General features: G+C 43.4%; 1 protein-coding gene across 1 annotated transcript in view; it reads left to right on the plus strand.

Moving 5' to 3' along the window:
- Window positions 1-969: 969 nt before the first annotated feature.
- Window positions 970-19,575, plus strand: part of LOC137871815 (rho guanine nucleotide exchange factor 17-like) — a 58,971-nt gene continuing 40,365 nt past the window's right edge. Inside the window, exon 1 of the mRNA XM_068709811.1 lies at window positions 970-6,711. Within this exon, the coding sequence (XP_068565912.1) occupies window positions 1,417-6,711 (5,295 nt within the window). The 5' untranslated portion in view covers window positions 970-1,416. The remainder of the gene's footprint in view (window positions 6,712-19,575) is intronic.

Genomic DNA, 19,575 nt, shown 5'->3' on the forward strand with positions numbered 1-19,575 from the left:
ACGATGCTGTCGGTCAGGACGGCATTATCGGCTGTAACCGCCCTATGAGAGCAGTGCACTGAGCTAACCAGTGGTGCACGCTCACATGCACTACACGCATGCACTGGGAGAAGCTCGGATAACAACACACACAGAGGGAGAGCCCCTTCATTCTCTGCACAGGTACACATTACCCCATTTGCATAGCAAATAGTTGTTTGCTGCTATATTAAAGTTCAGAATGTTGAATACAGCTCTTTTAAAATTGTGTAGGGAGTTCAGCTAAAGTCCATGATCTCCCACCAGTGACCTGGCATTTAACAGGTCAGACTGTGGAGGGCGCTGCAGTCAGCATCTGCCCCTCTCTGAGGGAATGTGACAGAATTCCCTTTTCTGGGACAAAAGGACCTGTTAACCAGACAGCCTCACGGGAAGCACCATAGAGTGGTTACTGGGCATGAGTGAAAACTTTTTTTCTTTGTCCCCCCCTTGAATGCTGACACTCACCAGCATCATCATAACGCACTGTGGTATTGAGCTATTGGTTGAACATGCACTAGTCAATGTAGTATGGAAATAAAGAGCATCACTCTCTGGCTTCCTCTGTGAGCGTTTAACTCTAAAGAGACAGAAATACTGAGTTTATACTGTATCTTGGATATGCATAGTGTTTATAGTGCTACGTTCCTATTGACATGTTTACAAAAATGCTGCAGGTCCAAAATGTTTCTTTGAATGTGTAGTTTTCTGTCCAATACTCCTGAAAATGTTACTGTCTTTTTTCGCAAGGAAGGGGCTATAATTACACCTAGTTTGTCCACAGTATGATCTGCCCCTTATCAAAAAAGGGAGAAAAAAAGCTTTTCCTCTCAATCCCCGAGGGGGCTATGACAACCCCTATACCCCTAGTCCCGCCCACCCCCTCTGCCCTATCTCAGGCATTAACATGCAAAAAACAACATAAGTCACGGAAAACCAAATCATGCCAAAATAAGGAATCCACAAACAGTTTTGGGAATTAGAAGTGGATGATGCGTCGGGCCTGTGCAAGCGTGCTAACCTGTCGAAGGGGCTACAGTTTGGAACTATTAAGGGATTAACAATGGATGGTTGTGTTTATGGACAGGTTGTGAAAGTTTTGGCCAACAAAAGTAGCGCTTTCCTCCTAGCACGGATGCGGTTTCGGGAATCGACAACATGTAAGTTTTGATAACAGAGCAGCACTCACCTACTTTACTCACTGAACAGATTATCACTTGGTTCACCTCGTTATCAGTGCCAACAGTTACGATTAAAAAGAGTGATTGTTGAGTATTCACGCCGTTAGGCTGCGTGGGGGAGAAATAGACTACAAACTTCCAAAAGGTGCTTGGATCTGTAATACCCGTGGAGTTAAAAATGTGTGAGTGTGAAATCTAACAAAGAAAGACATGAACAATGGCAGCAAGAGAGAGGAAGAATGCGGCTGTGTATCGCAGCGTTTCTTTCAAAAAGTTGGGGTCCTGGAGCGCCAACAGTAGTGAAGACCAACAACACAAATCAGAGGATTTGGAGGCAGCTGGCGTCGCCCTTCCCCCGGAGCCCAGCAAAGCAGAACAGCCCTTGGCGACGCGTAATGTCTGTGTGTCAAGAAAAGTTTCCAAAATCTCTGCCACCACAACCACCGCCTGCCTCCCGACCGCAGATCCAAAGAGAAACTCCTCTACTCCGTTCTCCTCCATTTCTCCATCCATCCGACAGCTCACTGAGAAGTTTAGCAGCAGCGGCTCCGCCGGGACGCACAGAGCCTCACCGGGAGACGGCGCAGCAGTGACGCCGGGGAGCAGCACTCTTCCCCGGGCCAGGGGCTCCACGAGAGACTGGTCACCGTCTCATAAATCTTTTCACGAGGACAGCGGCGGTGGATATTTCCCGCATAGTGATACTACTACTACTACTACTACTACTACTACTGCTGCTGCTGCAGAGTCACTGACAGACAACAAAGTGCAAAAGTTTCACTCCGAAACTGACTCCGTTTCAGGCTCGGACTCGGAGCAGAAAAGTGAGAGGCGGAATTTTAAACGTTTATCAACCGACAGCAACTCTGGTAAGAGAGATTATTCACATGTCAATGCATGTCCCTCTGATCCTAGAAAAACTTTGACTACAGATGAGGAAGAGGACGTTACTCTTAGAGGGGTTCCCCCACCCTGTAAATCTCACAGAAGTTATGCCTTTACACACCACGGTGACTTTACTCCCCTGCACTCTGACAAGTGGCCCAGTGTCACCAAAATTAGACAAATTTTTGATGAGAGTCAAGGCACAAAGAACAAGACTGACTCTTCTGAGAATTTAAAAGCAGTCAGCAGAGGACATTTACATGAGCTCAGCCCCAGTGACGGTGCTCTTCTCTCGGATAGAAGTGACAAACTCTCGCCTTGCAGCTCTGCTAATGAAGCTAGTATCCCATCTTTGCATGGCAAATGCATAGTTGGAGCTCAAAGCAGAGAATGCAGTACTATCAAAGATAATTTTTATCACGGAATGGACTTTTATTCCAAAACTGACCACCAGCAGTACTCGAATGATGAGGAGGCAGACTTAGAGACACAAAGTTCTAATAATATCAAAGATTCTGGCGTAAATACTTTTCAAAGCGGCAGCAGTAGCAGCCGTCGTTGCACTGGGGGTAGTCACTACCAGAGGATTAACCCATCTCCATACAGATCTCATAGTCCCAGCACTGAGTCAGAGGCGGCCCACAAGACCCTCAGGACGACAGTCCTGACATCTGACCCCGGCTCTGACCTTCAACCCCCTGCTACTTCGTCTTGGAGTCGATCGGAGAGCTTGGACACCTCCTCCTGCTCCTCCTCTCTTCAACGGCCGACAGTGAGGGAGAGAAGGGATAGACAGGGGGTCGGGCTGCCCAGGGATAGTTTACATTCCTCACATAGCTCCTCTAGAGCACCAGCCCCCACCCCCTCCTCTGCTCCAGGTCCAGATAAAGCCATTACCTCCTCTACTGTACCTCCCTCCACGGAGGTAAGAGCCTCAGCAAGAGTCGTCTCTCCTCTCAGGTCCCGCTGGAGGTTTAGCTCTGGTGACGAAGAGGAGGCACACACCAGGAGAAGAAGAGGAGGTGGAGGAGACGGTTGGAGTGTTCCTTCTGGCCCAGCTCCTTCCATCTCCTACAGAGTAGGAGAAAGGGGCACCACTGAGCGAGGAGGTAGCTATTTATCCCGCAGTAAAAATGGCTGGTGGGGTGCTAAGGGCATTGGTAGGTCCTCAGGCAGTGAGGAGGACAGCCCTGGTTCTATAGGCCCCCACAGTCGAGAGGCAGTGCGCCGCCGCTCGCTGAGAAAGAAAAAGAAAGTCAGTGGAGCTGCTTTTGCAACAGGCCGTGATGATATTGATGATCATGATGGCGAATCAGAAGACAGCGACAGTGACAAGGCCTTGACAATGGAGCATTTAGAGAGGCAACACCAGCAAAACACAGGAGGAGAATTTGCGGGAACAGTTTCTCGGAGCCACTCTGCAAGAGAATCCAGCAGTCACAGTAACAGAGCCAGGGTGCAGCAATGGGAGCGCATCTCCTCACCTGTGACATCCACGGCACTTCCTGGTGTATCACGAGTGTCAAAGGTCAATATTCCCCCTTTTGTTTCCAGTCCTGGGGGTTCTCTTTGCAGCAGTCGATACTCCAGCACTGAGACACTGAAGGAGGAGGACCAGGCTGGCTGTGCCAACCGTGCAGCAAATGTGTTTTTTAACACAGGTGGAAAAGGAGGCAACGCTAGCAGAACTGCATCCTTGTCCATGCTGAGTAAAACATACCATGGGAATTTTACCATGTACCGCTCCCCAAGCTTTGGCCATGGGGATAACTTCTCTCGTACACCTGTGCGGGTGCGCTCCAAGATTGTGCCTACAGTCACCCCGTTATCTAGTGTACTTGCCAGAGAAGGTGGGGCATCGGCAAGAGTTAGGGGTGGTGAGACTATGGCATTAAGCAGGACAAAAATTGGGGATGGGGTGGATGATACAAATCAAATATCCATATCCAACCCTGATATCACCTCAGAAACTATGTCCCTCTTAAGCTTTCTGAAATCTGACCTGTCAGAGCTCAAGGTGCGGAAAACAAGTGGAGACAAATCCGGCGTCTTGGACGGGTCCCCAGTGTACAGGATTGGCTCACGGAATCAAAGCGGTAATCTGCTACCTTCTGGCCGTCGGCCGTCACTGAAAGACCTAACTGCCACCCTGCGGCGTGCAAAATCCTTCACTTATTCAGACAAACCCACTACAGCAGTGAGGTGTTACTTGACAGGTGGCGCCACGAAGAGGAGCTCTTCTGAGCAACAGCTTGATTTGGATGGAGAGGGTGATGGAGGGAGGGTGTTGGTGTCAGAGAGGGAAGTAGAAAGTGATGGGGGTGATTTTAGGGCTGGGAGACGACAAAGAATGAGGGATTATGGATTTGATGATGATGATGAGGAAGGGATGCCAACTCCTTTGCAGGAGAGGTATGTGCAGGAAGCCAGGCAGGTCATTCGCGATATCTGCCAGATGAGTACTAGAGAAGATGATGATGTAGACATAAGGAGAACTGACGATGATTTGGAAGATGATTGTTTCCAGGTCAAGAAAGCAAATGAGGAAAAGGAGAAAGCAGGAGTGAGTGTTGAGGATCAGGCAAGAACGGATCAAGAGGCTGAGTTTAAGAACACAAAAGACAGGGATAAACATGAGAGGGAGAGAGAGAACAGGGAGAGGGAGAGAAGCGAGAGGGATGGACAAAGTATACAGTTGGAGAAGCTAAACAGCAGGGGCACAGAGTACAGGGAGAAGGCAAAGAGACAGAGCAGAGAGACGGAGAGAGCCTTACTGAAGGGCGACTCGGAGGAAAGCATGTTCTACGACCGCTCTGTGGATGAACTTTCGGGCCATGAGTCTAGTTTAACAGATGAAGGGATTGTAACAGAGCCAGAGACGGGCCCAAGTGACCCTTCTGAAAGGTCATTCCTGGGCTCAGCAGGGGTTAATTTGGGGTCACGAATTGCTAAGGATGTGCTAGGGCAACCTGTCACCGTATGGAAGCAATCGGCTCTCCATCAGGCTGAGGGGTTTAAGCAGGAAAGACAAGAGATGGCAGAGAACAGCGTGAATTGTACAAATCGTCTGAACGAAGTCAACGTACCTCCCTCCTTGCCTCATCCCGCCCGCATGGCTGAGAGTGACAGTATCATCATGGAGCTGAGCAGCACTGCTGGTATCAATAATGTTAACACTGCCAGTGAGGAGCTCAACACCAACAGCGCTGTGTCACAGAGGTCTGCTGGCACCACAGGAGGAGGACTTGAAGCCCCTGCAACACCCAGTTCTATCCGTCGAAGGCGCAAGTTCTCCCCTTCTGGTATCAACAACACAGGCTCTGATTCCAGTAACGGCAGTAACGCAGAGTCAACAATAGCAGCTGTTGGAAATGGGGAGTCCACAGTCTACCGCTCTCTCAGTGACCCCATGCCTCAGAGACACTGTTCTGTGACAGAAGAAGGGAATAACAATTTTTCGTCTGTAGACAGCAACCTGTTAGGATCCCTATCTGTCAAAGGTGGAGGTGGTGCTCCAGATGCCTCTGCTGTTGCCACTTTGTCAGAATACAAGGGCAGTGTGGCCAGTGACTTGTCAGTTTACAGTGATGGCGGGCTCCGAGATGATGCCGTTCAGGACTACAGTGGGGTGATCAGGAGCATTGTAGCTGAGCCAGGTGCAATGGACAGACTGATGACAGATGACCATAGCAATGGCAAAGCTCCCAAGAAGAAGTCGTTCAGTGACCCCAGTCGCCGTAGCGATGCCCCTTTACTTTCCCAGAATTACCCTCATCTCAAAGTTCAGACGGGCAGCACTGAGCCAATCAGTGAGCTGGATCAACCTGGTCCGATTCCACCTTCCAGCAGTGAGCCAATCCTGAGTGACCAGAGAGAGGAACTTTGGGAGCCAGAACTGAAGCCTAAACACGCATTGCTGACGCCGCCAAATACAAAAAAAGTCAAAGCTCGTTCCCAGTCTGAATGCACCCATCACTCTGACAACCATGATGATGACGATGATGATGCAATAGACCAAGGGGAAGAAGAGACGGAGGTGCAGAAGTTTAACTTTAACCTCAAGCTGGCTGAGGTTCTGTCCCCCAGAATGGTTCGTCGGCCCACCAGAAAGCGTCCTAATAGGCTGGCTCAGTTTTTCCCTCATGAGGACCCATTTGAGCCCTCAGAACTGGGTTCAGAGGAGCAGGAGGACCACAGCGACCAAACCGACCTCACCCCTCCCCTTCCCCCACTGCAACCCAAACCCAAAACAAGATCCAAGCATGTCCGCCATGCCAGCGAACCCACCACCTTCCTCCCCATCTCCCCACCTCCACAACTTCAGCCTCTGAAGGAAGTGGACTCCCTCTCAGTACCACCCACTGCAGAGCCTCAGACCTCAATTAAACCTCCAGGAGACCAAGCCCCATCTCTGGAGGCTGTGACCCAGAAATATATTCTGGAACTGAGCAATGCTGAGGGCCCAGGACCTCCTCCAGCAGCCAGGGATGGAGCAGAAGGTTCAGTGTTGGCTTCGGAGGGGCCCAGCGAGACCAGCACCAGTGGAATTACAGAAGCTGGACCACAGAAGAAGAGCACAGAGGACACTCCATCCACAGCTACCCCACAGAGGACCAAGCCCAGAGTGGTGAGTCCACTTAAAACCATTTTTAATTGTGCGTGTGTGTGTGTGTGTGTGTGTGTGTGTCTTTGAATTCTGATGATTTAAATTTGTATTTGACCGAGAGAAAGAAAGAAAGAGGGTGTAAGTGATTTGTTGTCAGCTTTTTTCAAATGTCTCAAATATGGTGGGAAAACTGAATTTTTATTTTAATAATGGAAGATAAATGGGTTTTGAGATGATAAATGTTGCCCTGTATAGTTGGCTTGTTCTTATGGTTTCATAGCTACACCCAAAAGAGCATGTGTGTGCCTGTGCTTGTTATGAAGTGATGTGAATCAGGACCCATATGGTAAATTTCAGAGTGCATTTAGGAGCAGTACTACAATACAGCAGCCATTAAAGGCTGAACAGTGTTAAACAAACATCAGAGGATGTTATTAGTTTGATTAAACAAATCTCAGACAAAGGGCATTAAGGAGTGCACCAAGGCCTGCTGCGTGTGTCTGTTTTAATTTATTTGTTTCATCCAATATGGATTGTATCTGTGCCAGAATCGTAGAGTCATAACACTGTGTGTGTGTGTGTGTGTGTGTGTGTGTGTGTGTGTGTGTGTGTGGCTTGTTATATTATAGCAATACAGGTTATATGATTGGCCTTTGACCAAAAATCTATGCCATGATGATTTATCCTGACAATAATTAACTGAGAATACTTCTTTTTTTTTTAACCACTACTAGGTAGAATAAGAAGTATATGATAAATGTCCAATGTGCTAGAAACTTAAATAAACCTAAACTAGAACGTAAATTCTAATGAATGCACACACTCTTATTTTGTAAGGTTTGTTAATTGTGGTTAATTTGGAGGTTTGGCTTGTGGGAAATAGATGCGTCTGTCTGTGTGTTTCATTTGTGTTATTCATTGCCACGCACACATCACCTCTCCTGGGGGTCTTTGCTTAAAGTCCAAGTTTACTACTCAGTCATGGGTGTGATTCTGAATAGGTGTTGACAAAGTCCATTCAGGACGGAGCACATTGATATTGATTCATATTATTTCCATCTATTGCTCTGGTATTTATTAGTTTTTGATTGTTTAATCCTTTGGCCCATTGTCCATCCTTGTTGCCGTAGAGACGGTAGCAGTAGCTGGCGAGGGACCTCACCAGGCAGGAAATGGGTTTAGGGAAATGGGAAGTTATTGTGGTTACTGAAGTGTTTGAAGATGTCCAGAATTACCGGCCAACGTGTGTGTGTGTGTGTGTGTGTATTATAAACTGGTTTCCTCTTTTCTCTTTTTTTCTGTATGTGTGTGTGTCTGTGTGTGCATATTGTTTGCCTGGAATATATCAATGGCTTGTTTAAACGCTTGGAGCCCGGAGTTTTGCCAACATGCCGTGTTTAGAGCACTGCCCTGCACACTGTGTGTGTGTGTGTGTGTGTGTGTGTGTGTGTGTGTGTGTGTGTGTGTGTGTGTGTGTGTGTGTGTGTGTGTGTGTGTGTGTGTGTGTGTGTGTGTGTGTGTGTGTGTGTGTGTGTAGGTGTGTGTGAGAGTGATTTGGACTGAATGTAATAACAAATGTGCCAAGCTAAAGTGGAGCACAGACAAGTTCTAAGAAAGAAAGGAAGGAGGAAAGAAAGACGGTGAGAGAGGGAGTGTTTTTTCCTTTTCTGGAGACTGGCTTGTTTCACCCTCAGCACAGTGCATGCATTCTGACATCAAAATCTGTCATTGATTTTATCTTTATCTGATTTACTTTTCTTTTGCCATTTTCATTTCTCTGTAGTTATCAATCCAGATGTTGGGTTAGTTGACGTCTATGTCCATAAATACTATAAGTATCTAGCATTTTCAGCTCATGCCCCATCTCCATGTGTCTTAATTCTCTAGCATCCCTCCTCTATGTTATCTTATTCTGCTCTTTGCTGTCCTTCTTGTGTCTCTGGAACATTGCAGTGAAGTGAAGTCATACAGTTTGTCTTGGTGTGAGGCAAGCTGCTGTGCAGAGAGAGAGAGAGAGAGAGAGAGAGAGAGAGAGAGAGAGAGAGAGCTGGCTAAATAAAAAAAAAAGGTAACAGGATCAAAATAGAACTGAGAGAGAGCTGAAGAATGAAACGGTGGGTGAAGGAGGGGGAGTGAGAGGTAATGGGAGACGACGGTAGAAAAAGGCTGGTTTTTAGTTGAAGAGGTGGGTCATATGTACATCTTGATATTTTTGGATTAACTAAAGTATTCAAAACCATAAATGTTTTTTACGCTATTTTTTACTTTATGGGAACAAAATCCTATGACTTTGTATGTTCTGCTCCCAACTGTGTGTCATGCATTAGTGACCATATTTAAATATTGTATAATGTAAGTTTCAGTACTGGTGTGAAATTTTTTGGGCAATTTAGTTAGGTAGGAATATAAAATGTAATTTTTTTCCAAAACCCTGCTCTTAATAAAAGATTTAACAAAATGAGCCAAACTTCTCAAATGCAATTGTCTTAATACAAGCAGCCATACAAGAACTACAGACGTACTACTTACTACAGTCTAAAATGAGCAACATTTATACCACATTAACATCAACATTAAAATATGTAAAGAAGACTAAGAATCTGGTCAATCATTAATAAGCAATAGTTAGAAGATACGCCACAGTAATATGTATTTGGGCTTTTTGCATATCCTTGAAATGAACATTTTCTTCTTTCTTAAAAAAATGGGAGAAAAGAGAACGGGAAACTGAAAGCCAGAGAGAAAGGAAGGAAACGGACGGGTTGGTTTGTGCTCTGTTCTGCATGGATTAGGTCTAAAAGCACAGTGTTTATAGCTTCAGATTTATGACTGACTTTGTTTTATCAGGCCACCCACATGGAATCAAATAATTTCTCCCTGCCCGGTCCGTTTTCCTTCACTCCCGTTACGATCCCCACTCCTCTCCAGATGTCGTTGTGCACGAGAGGAGCAGTAGGCCTAAAGGTAGAAATACTGAAGCAGTGAGTTGATTTGCTCTTGGCTTACAGTTTGAAATACTTATTGAGATAATTACTTACATCACTGATTAAATGTCACTGATGGTAAAATACTTGTTTAACAAAAACATACTATTGTCGGGCATGTGCAGAAAACAAATGGACTCAATATTATAATTCAGAAAGTAATCAAAAGGAGTTTTTACTGTACAGGAGACATTGAAAATTCTTAATTATATCATCCCTCTCAAATAGAATACAATGTATTTCAGGGCTGCTAATGGACCTCTGTTCTGTAATCAAAATGCATCTTCAAACTTTTTTTATTTTGTGATCAATGGATGGGTAGGAGTTTATCCAATAACTTTTTCCTTTGAACACAGACTTAAAAGGAAAGGTAAAGGACACATTGCATGGACACACCCATAGAGGATACAGTGTGGGGGTTCTTTTCTAACATGCAAAAGGTCATCCCAGGTTTAGTGACGTCCAAATCAGTGAAGGATGCTGAGCGAGGTAAAGGTGAAGGTGAGATGAAAGGATGAGGTTCTGGTTTGTTCTGGTTGAAGGTCACCATGACTAAGCAGCTGAGAAGGAAGAGCTGGGATGAATCAGAAGATCAAACGGCCACACTGGAGATATCCGTGGCTTCAATGACACACAGGCAGCCTCTGATTGTAGACATTTAGAGTTTATCTTCCGCCAGTGGAGGTAGAAAACTGTACCTAAAAGCTTAACGGATCATTGTACGGTGTGATTCTGTTTAGAAAACGTGAGGACATGTAGATTTTACTGGTTGAGTAGCTTGAACTTAACAAACATTTTAATTTTATGTCCTTATTATGGTCTTTAGAGAGGAGAAAACTTTGGAGAGAGAACGTCTCCTACCTCCAGCCATCTTGTCCTCGACTCACACGCAAAATATTTTGCCTGTCTCTCTGTGTCTCACACACACAATATTGCTTTTGGGGCAGGCACAACAAAAATGTTTAGTGTTCCTCTGAGTAAGAGTGAGTGTGTGGGTGATTTAATAATAGACCTATTTAGTTTGATGGGGGGGGGGTTAGAGACGCTGAAGTAATTTTGATAGATAGCTGTAACCAAGTGTGTGTGTGTGTGTGTGTGTGTGTGTGTGTGTGTGTGTGTTTGTGGTTCACATTTGTGCGGCTAGTGGAAATCAAAAGCTCCTTGGCGAGAAAGAGTTTAGTATATTGTTTCTTGTAAAACACTTTTCACTCTCAGCTGCTCCATCTGTCCACCTTTCCATCACCTTTTTATGTCTTGTAGAAGTATAAGACTTTTGTACCGTTCTTGTGTCAGCGGCGTAAATATGCAGCTGGCTAGCTTAGCTTAGCATAAAGACTGGAAACCGGGGGGAACAGCTAACCTGGCTCTGTACAAAAGTAACAAAATCCACCTCCCAGCACCTCAAAATCAAACTAATCAACACGTTATGTATTGTTTTTGTTTAATCTATACAAAAACTATAAACTAACAGCTTATCCCTTTTTCAGTCTTTGTGCTAAGCTAAGCTAATCAGCTTCCGGCTCTAGCTAAAGTACATATCATACTGATATGAGTGGTATCTATCTTCTCATCTAACTCTCAGCAAGAAAGCAAATGTAGCATATTTCTCAAAACGTGGAACTATTCCTGTTAATTCCAAAAGTCTACACTTTAAATTCAAGAATGCAGACCATATTTATCTTGTACTAGCAATATGAATAGAGGTAATTTAGGTAAGGCTGTCTGAACAAGTTTGAAAATAATCGATTTGTGTGTGTGTGTGTGTGTGTGTGTGTGTGTTTGTGTGTATATTATTATTTTTTTTTTATTATTGTTTGTGAGCATTTGCAAAACGCTTGCAAACTCAACTGACATGTAGTGTCACTGCTAACAAATCACATGAGAGCTGAGACTCCATCTGGTTTCTCACAGTTGGAAAACAACTCTGTGGGAAAGCTCTTCTGGATGTCCTTGGCCTTGGTTGGTGACAGTTGCAGTGCTTTGAAAACCTTTAACGTTCCCTTTTAAGGATAGTGTAGCTCGCCAGTGGAAAGGCATGACAGTTAAAACCTGTGAGGAGTGGGTTCCTCTTCAACCGTCTTTGCCTCTTTGTTATCCCCATCCCTTGTCCCTGTCGCTGCCCTCCAGACTGGCTCTCTCTAACTCTCTCAGTCTGTGTGGATCCACCCAGTGTAATTACAGAGCAGTTTGCTTATGTAAGGAAAGCCTCTTCTGAAACAGCACTTTCTAGCACAGCTGCTATTTCAGCTCTTTTTTTTGTGCACAGGCAGATTTCTACATTCTAAAATGTGACATAAATAATGTGTGATGAATAATGGTTTCACATGGTTCTTACGCTTCTTTGAGAATGGGGTCATCTGTTGAAGATCATTTGTGTGTGTGTGTGTGTGTGTGTGTGTGTGTGTGTGTGTGCGCGCCATAGATGTACAGCATTGTATATCTTTGGCAGGGTTTCCCACAGTCATGTGAGTCTTTCTTGTATTTTACTGTCCAGGTCATACATCTGCAGTCCACGTGGCCACAAAGATGTCTAATGTGAGAGTTTGGTTGATGATTCACCCAATACAAGGCTGCACTGTTGGCTGCCAGTTCTAAGTGGAATCACCTCAGGTTTAAATTACAGCTGGTGCTAATTGGTTTCTTCAAAAAAAAGGAAAGAAAAAAAAAAAGCTTCTGTTAAAATGCCTCAGAATACTTAACGTGCCACAGAAAATCCATTACAGATACATAGAAGAAGTCGAGGGATAACGACTCACAGATTGGGGCTATTAGATTTTCCTGTCAGCATTTAATTTAATAGTCTGGTGAGCACCAGACTTATTATGTTGGTGCAAGGTAAAGAGAGAAGCTAGAAATAGCAATTAACTGCATTATTGTCATCCTACACCACCCTAACGAGCTAGTTGCTAGCTGTTAGCCGGTGAAGGATGTCTAGCTGTGCAAAAATGCTTATCTCTCCACAGAGCTAATGAAATTTACTTACCATTAATGCTTGCCTCTGAAATGATGACGTTGTGGACCATGAAAGATGTGATTCCGGTTGTAAACAGTAACGTTTACTTTTTTATTTTTTACCACTAAGCCCAGTATGTGATAACTCGTAATCACAGCTCACTCTGTCAACCAGTTAGCTGGTTACTGTGACGTACTCTGCTGTGTGTATTGTCGATCAGTCAGGGCATTCATTGCAATCTGCATATTGTATTTTGAATTGCTTTTAATGTAAAAAAAACAACAACAACACTGTACTAGATATCCAAAGCTGTTGTTTTTTTCGATAACCAAAGAAAAATAGTTTATCAAATAGTATTAGTCAGATGCCATAACTTTCTCATGGACACGCTCAAAAAGCAGTGGACAGCCTAAAGTCACATTATTATTCATGTATATGCTAGTATGGTTTTGTGTATGCGCATAGCTCTCTGTGACAGATTGTCATGGACGTGCTGCGTGCGTCTCTCCCAGTCACTCACACAATGGTCCAACTGTGCCACCAGTGCAACGTGTAGCATAGCATAGTTTACAGCGTGGTCGGAAACACACACACTCGTATACAGGGTTTAGGTCTAGGCCTATCTGTGGGTTGACTCGGCTGCTGAGTCCTATTCTCTCACTTGTCTTTTGTCATCCAGAGAAACATGACAGTAGAAACACTCGGCTTCTTCCTCCCTTCTCTGTTTCTCTCCTCATCTTCCTCTCACCCTCTCCTTCATCTGTCTTATGGCATCAGTCCGCCGATTTGGATCATGCTCTAGCTGCCAGTTGAGAAAGTCTCATCAAAATGGGAATGGGAGAAGCAGGAAGTGTCGGAGCGTTGCTCCTGAGTGGCTGCTGGGATCCCGGATTAAGGCGCAGGGAGAGGAGGACCATTGGAAAAGAAACACAGGAGCAGCTAAGGACAAAGCAGCCTCACAGGCAGGTGGTGTTGGTCCTATGTGTGTTGGATGCAGTTTAAGTCACGTTGGTTCGTTTGACTCACAATTTTCTTAATGGGTTTGAAGAAAGAAAGATCAAGTAGTCTAGTACTTTGTGACAAAAAAATTATAATTTCAGCAAACCTGGGTTGTCTTAATTTAGATTTTAACTTTAAGAATTAACCATATAAGTGATATTTTTAAAGTAAAAAAGCAACTTTCATTTGATGTGTATGTATGGTGAGTGTGTGCTGAATCAGAGGTTAGATAAACCTTGTAATGTTTAGCTCTGCTGCCATCATGTTAGCTTGACAGTGACATCATCCCTATCATGTGGATTTCATCATGACGCACCTCTGTGGTGTCATTACATCATCCACAGTACATAGATGACATCACTGTAGGGCTCTGTCAAGTTTACGTGCCCCTCAGGTTCAGATTGTGTTTTTGCTGTAGGAATTTAGTCTTATTTTCAAATTCTCATATATATATTCTCATATCAATATTTTCATTTTCTCAGGATAAGCAGATGAGAAAATGAAACAAATTTGTCAAAAGGAGAAGTATAATTATTTTTATTCTTGGTTTGACCCCTGCACTAAATTGGATGTCAAATGAGATGAGTGAAGACTAAAAGAAAACCATTTATTTATTGTTTACTTTGTTCTTATAAACTTCTTGTGTCTAGTGCTCCACAGAAAGTGGTGCATTGCATATTCCCAGCAGCAGTAAATTAGGTGACTTTAGTGTAAAAGAATTGCAGTATTATCAGCAGCCGCCACCATGCCTGAGCAAAATAAGATATGCGCAGAACTTTACAGGTACACTTCCAGGAACATCTTAATGTGTGTGTTTATGTAGATGCTTGAGATCAGAGTAATGTGAGACACACTTTGATCACTGTATAGACGTTTTGTGGCATGACTCGTCAGAATATTTGTACTCTCAACTACACCCCACCTGCAATTTATTGGTGAGCAAAACTGCATCGTATACTCTTCACAAGATACCTTTTGCATATTTGTAGTTTATCTCTTTGCTGCCTTCTCAAGTTATTCTTTCTTGTGCTGGTGTTGAGAATGCTTTCACCACACATGACAGAATATTGAGGCCAAAATTGCATTCTCTTTTCTTCTCGTCAATCCCACAGTTTGTAAAATACAAAATCTTGGGACAGTGCTGGGGAGTGACGAGCTCTCCACATAGCACCGCATTGGCATTGAATATTTTTTTGTATTTATGAGTTGTTGATTATTGGGGTAAATGAATGTCCATGGGATTAATTATAATCGTTAGCCTTTATAGGTCTTCTATACGTGATACAGAGAACATTTTCTTTTTGACACTAGCAACATACATGTTTGTCTTATTTGAGGATAATTTGATGGAATAAATGATTGTATCCTGTTTTTAGATTTAAGCAGGCCATTTTATAATTGAGCCCTAATTTCCTTTTCGTTAACATTATGTATTATACCAATCATCAGTCAACACGCAGACTATATTTAGTCTTTGTTTTTAAATTCCAAAAAGTCGAAAAGACTGACCCGTTCCCCTCCCCCTCTCACAGGTGAGAAGCTTGATCACTCTGGCCGCTGCCGACCTTTGTACTTAAGTAAAACATTTTGTCCCAACTAGATGAGTTTTGACAAAACTATGAGTCAGCCTGAAAGTATGTTGACCTTACCTCAACCGAGAACATTTGTGTGTGTGTGTGTGTTTGTGGTGTGTGTGTGAGATTGTGAATTCGTCACTCTTCGTATGTGTGCTGTGGTTTGCTAACAGAAAGATTTAAGAGTTTGAGCCCGGTTTTTAACAAGCTCATACAAACAGAACTATCAGCGTCAATGTCGGACTAAGTTAATGGTTCCCAACATTTTTGGCTTTTGACACTGTGAAATGATTCCTTCTTGGATTATTTTATTTGAAAACAGAATTTCACAATTGTGTAAACAAACATTTATGAATATGTTTTTGTGTTTAATGAGTGTGTGTGTGTGTGTGTGTGTGTGTGTGTGTGTGTGTGTGAGAGAACTAAACTTGGTTTCAGTGACTGTGAGAAAATGTGCGATAAGAAGCCGTTACAATGTCACACATATCAGTTCCCCATGTTCTCTCTGCTAATGCTGTGTATTGTTTGCTGAGTCCTGTTGAGTTTTTAAGGGTGTGTTTGAAAGTGTTTCTCTAATAGAGGTTTTAAAACCTCTATAAACGTAATTAGGTTAAGGTTCTTGGAAACACGGTTGGTTTAAGAGGTGCATTGGATTGTTAATTACACTTTGTTTTTTGCACAGATTAAACAGATCGTGGTAGAACCTGGTTGGTTTTAAAAAGTGCTGGCAGGCGGATTTTGTTACCAGTCTATCCTTTTCCCCTTGCTTACAATCTTTATGCTAAGCTAAGCTAACAGGCTGCTGGCTGTAGCCTGCAGATTTTAGATCTAGCTCTCGGCAACAAAGAGAATAAAAAGCGTATGACTGTGAATTCCAGAAATTATAAATCCGCTACACAAACGACTTTTCTAAAAAAAATACAAAAAAAAAACAGTTTCACCTCTTCCGGCCACTAGAAACTGTTAAAATCTGTTAGACTACTTGCAACAACAGACATATACAATCTGTGACGTAGGGTCAAGTTTAGAGGTGGCGCCAGGGAGCCACTGCTTTAAGAAGCGATCACCCCGGCTCATTACAAGAGTATTTAGAAGCATTACGGATGCACTAATACCCTTAGTTTGGAATTTGATCCAAAACGAATCAATCCTGTGAGTTTAACCCTCAGTCACCATGAGTGATCACATCTTCAATGTGTGTCAGGACTTTTTGGCATTTTGGCATGAAAACTGCTGTTGATTTGAAATACTTGAACCAGAACCAACAGTATTAAAACATTTCCGGTTACACCATCTGCAGTCACTGTTTATGTAACTGATCTTTGTCGGAGTGTAAATGTCTGCATACATGTTTTGTGTGTTTCTGTGTGTGTGTGTGTGTGTGTGTGTGTGTGTGTGTGCGCGCTGACCTGCTGTCCCTCAGCTGTCTCTTGACAAATATAACAGCAGTAATCATTATGGCAATAATGATGGTTGATGATGATGACTACCATTTATCTTGAGATTGGAGGTGTGTGTGTGTGTGTGTGTGTGTGTGTGTGTGTGTGTGTGTGTGTGTGTGTGTGTGTGTGTGTGTGTGTGTGTGTGTGTGTCCGTGTCCGAAGGTATGGTTGAAGGGCTGACACAGAGCTCCCATCACCCAATGACAGCTAGGGGTTTTGTGGGTAATCGGGCCTGTCTTTCCTAAAACAATGTAGTCTTTCTTCACTCCTCAATAGGCTTCTTATTTTCAACCAGGCCTCGACTTTTTCCCCCTTCAAACATTTTATTCACCAGTTGGCATTTCAATTGTGTGGTTCTGAAATGTTATTGTGAAAGGAGAAATTATTTAGGGTTCACACAGTGTGCTACAGAGATGCCATTCGCATTAAAACGTCACTGGAGCGAATATTTACTCGAAGATTGTCAGACTAGAACTAAATCTTTGAAACCGATCTCCAGCGTAATAAAATCAGCAGGATTTTTTTTGCCATTTAGAAAAACATGCTTGTGGTAAAAATTCAAGGTCCAAACCTACTAGTTCAACAACCACAGGTCACATTGGAAAATATAGCAGTGGGTCTGACACTTACACACATTCATTATAGCATTCATAGACATTTACTTGCACTACTTTCATGTCATCTGGCTCACATGTCTGTTGTATCATCTTGGTATTTAGTAAGGATTGGCAGGCGACATGTGCACCATATTCCACTCTCTCTCTTAGAGACTCGTTCTCTCAAAAGCCACTTTTTTTTTTTTACAGAGATCCCGCCATACTGCTGTAAAGAAAACCTTTCATTACACCGGTTTTGTTTTCTTACATTCAACCAAACAAACAGTACCACAACAGCTTCTAGTGTGTGTGTTCTAGTCCTGCATGCTGGCTGTCTACCTGTGAATAAACCCTCATTCGGTGTCCATACCTTTCATAGGTGGAGGTGAAATAACGGCACAACGATCCTGCCTTTTTCACAGGCTGTTTTGAAAGGGGCATAGAAAAATTGTCTTGCATGTTTATTCATCATCTGATTGCCTCTTCTGATCGGCCTTTATAGAGTCCACCGGTCAAACTATTAAAAAAACAAATATTAGCCAATAACAATCGAAGCACCCTTATTATTTAGTGGAAGTTCATCATTTCAGTGCAGCTACAACTTTCACTGAGAAGTTACAAGTTTGTGAATGAAGGCTGAGCAGACAAAACACTTGCGATAAGAAGATGCCATGTTCCTAAATATAGTCTTCACAATCTGACCTTGACGTTTCAAACCATTTTTCGAGGCTTGAGGAGAGTAGTACATCCTTGTAGTCATCGTTTTGATTTCAAAATGTTTTGTTTTTTTATCTCATGTTTTTATCACATTAATGACATATCTTATCATATTATCTGAATACAACATGTTGACATCATTTGACCCAGTGTTTATAATTCAAACAGGCCTCTCTTTAGCCTGATAAAGAAGCTGATTGCCAGTTTGCGTGACTTCACTACTTAATCTGTGTTCAACCGTGAAGTATAGTTCTGTAAAGATAGACAAACAGGTTTCTGTGAACTTACTCTGCAGTGGAGTTTGGTAGGAGCATTCACGTTAATCCTGTCAGACATCAAAATATGCAGATTTAAGAGCGGTTATCTCTAAGTTGTTTTACAACAACCTGCATTGCTTTGTTTCTTCACGTGAACTTTCTGGTAATATTTTTGTCGCTAATGCTCTGGCTCTGTTTGAGAAGACGACGTCCTCATTCTTAAACTGGCCCATAAAGCTCTGATTGGCTCGGCTGTTACTTCATCTGCGGTCATAGTTGGAACCCTCTTCTCTGTTGAAGATACCTGACTTCTTCAGACACTGATCTACTGCAGTTAAGGTATCTGTCATGATACCATTCAGGTTAATGTGAAAGAAAATGCTGTTGCAGCAGCATAATTATGTCTTAGTAGAAAACCGTATTGTTTGCCTTTTGAATCCCAGCCTGTGATCTGTGTCACTGTCTGCTTTGTAATAAGGCAAAACTGCCATCACAATAATAGATGGCTTCAGCTCCGCCCTCCTTCATACAGACTTGAATAACCTATTCTTTATATTTGAAAAACATGCGGTATTGGCTTTTAATTTGAAAAATGTGTGCAGAGGTGAAAACAACATGGATCCTGCCTTTTAAGGAACTGTTTCTTCTGTGTTATCCTTCTTGCAGGAACCATAATTGTCTTCATTGAGAGGGCAGGGCAGGAAGTGGGTTTGGGGGAGGCATTTTTGACCATTGCGCGCGCGCGCACACACACACACACACACACACACACACACACACACACACACACACACACACACACACACACACACACACACACACACACACACACTCACATTTCCGTCCTGCATCTCCCTTAATGTGTTTGTCAGAGCGGAAAGACAGTGGGAGCTCCGCTGCTTTAAAAGACCAGTATACCACTGTATTTAGGATAGACAGTGATGGAGTTGCAGACTCTTTTTTTGGACTTGAAAAAAAGATGATGGCCGCCCCTATGTGTATTCTTTTTCTCCCATGGCAACCTTGTGTGTGGGACGGGTGTGTGTGTGTATGTTGCCGTAGGAATGTGGTGAGCTCAGAGGGGCTAGTGTTTCTGTTTGAGAGAAGAAGAAGAAGGAGAGAAAAATGTCGGCCCAATAAAACAAGTTTACATCTCTTCCCCACCTTTCTGTTCACCTCATCAGTCTGTCTGCTGTCATACGTTCAGCCCCCAACTTTTCTCACTGAGATCATTGTTTCTACGTCAGTCTCTCTCTCTCTTTCTTTCTGACCCCGTGTCCGTCTTTCTCTTTCTGTCTCCCTCACCTCTCTCACTCTATTTTTATCCCCTCTCCCACTGAGCTCACATCTGGATCTTATTGAC

The sequence above is a fragment of the Cebidichthys violaceus genome, unplaced genomic scaffold (assembly GCF_023349555.1).
Source record: "Cebidichthys violaceus isolate CVI_PGR_0920_01 unplaced genomic scaffold, fCebVio1.0.p SCAF_1, whole genome shotgun sequence".
NCBI lineage: Eukaryota > Metazoa > Chordata > Actinopteri > Perciformes > Stichaeidae > Cebidichthys > Cebidichthys violaceus.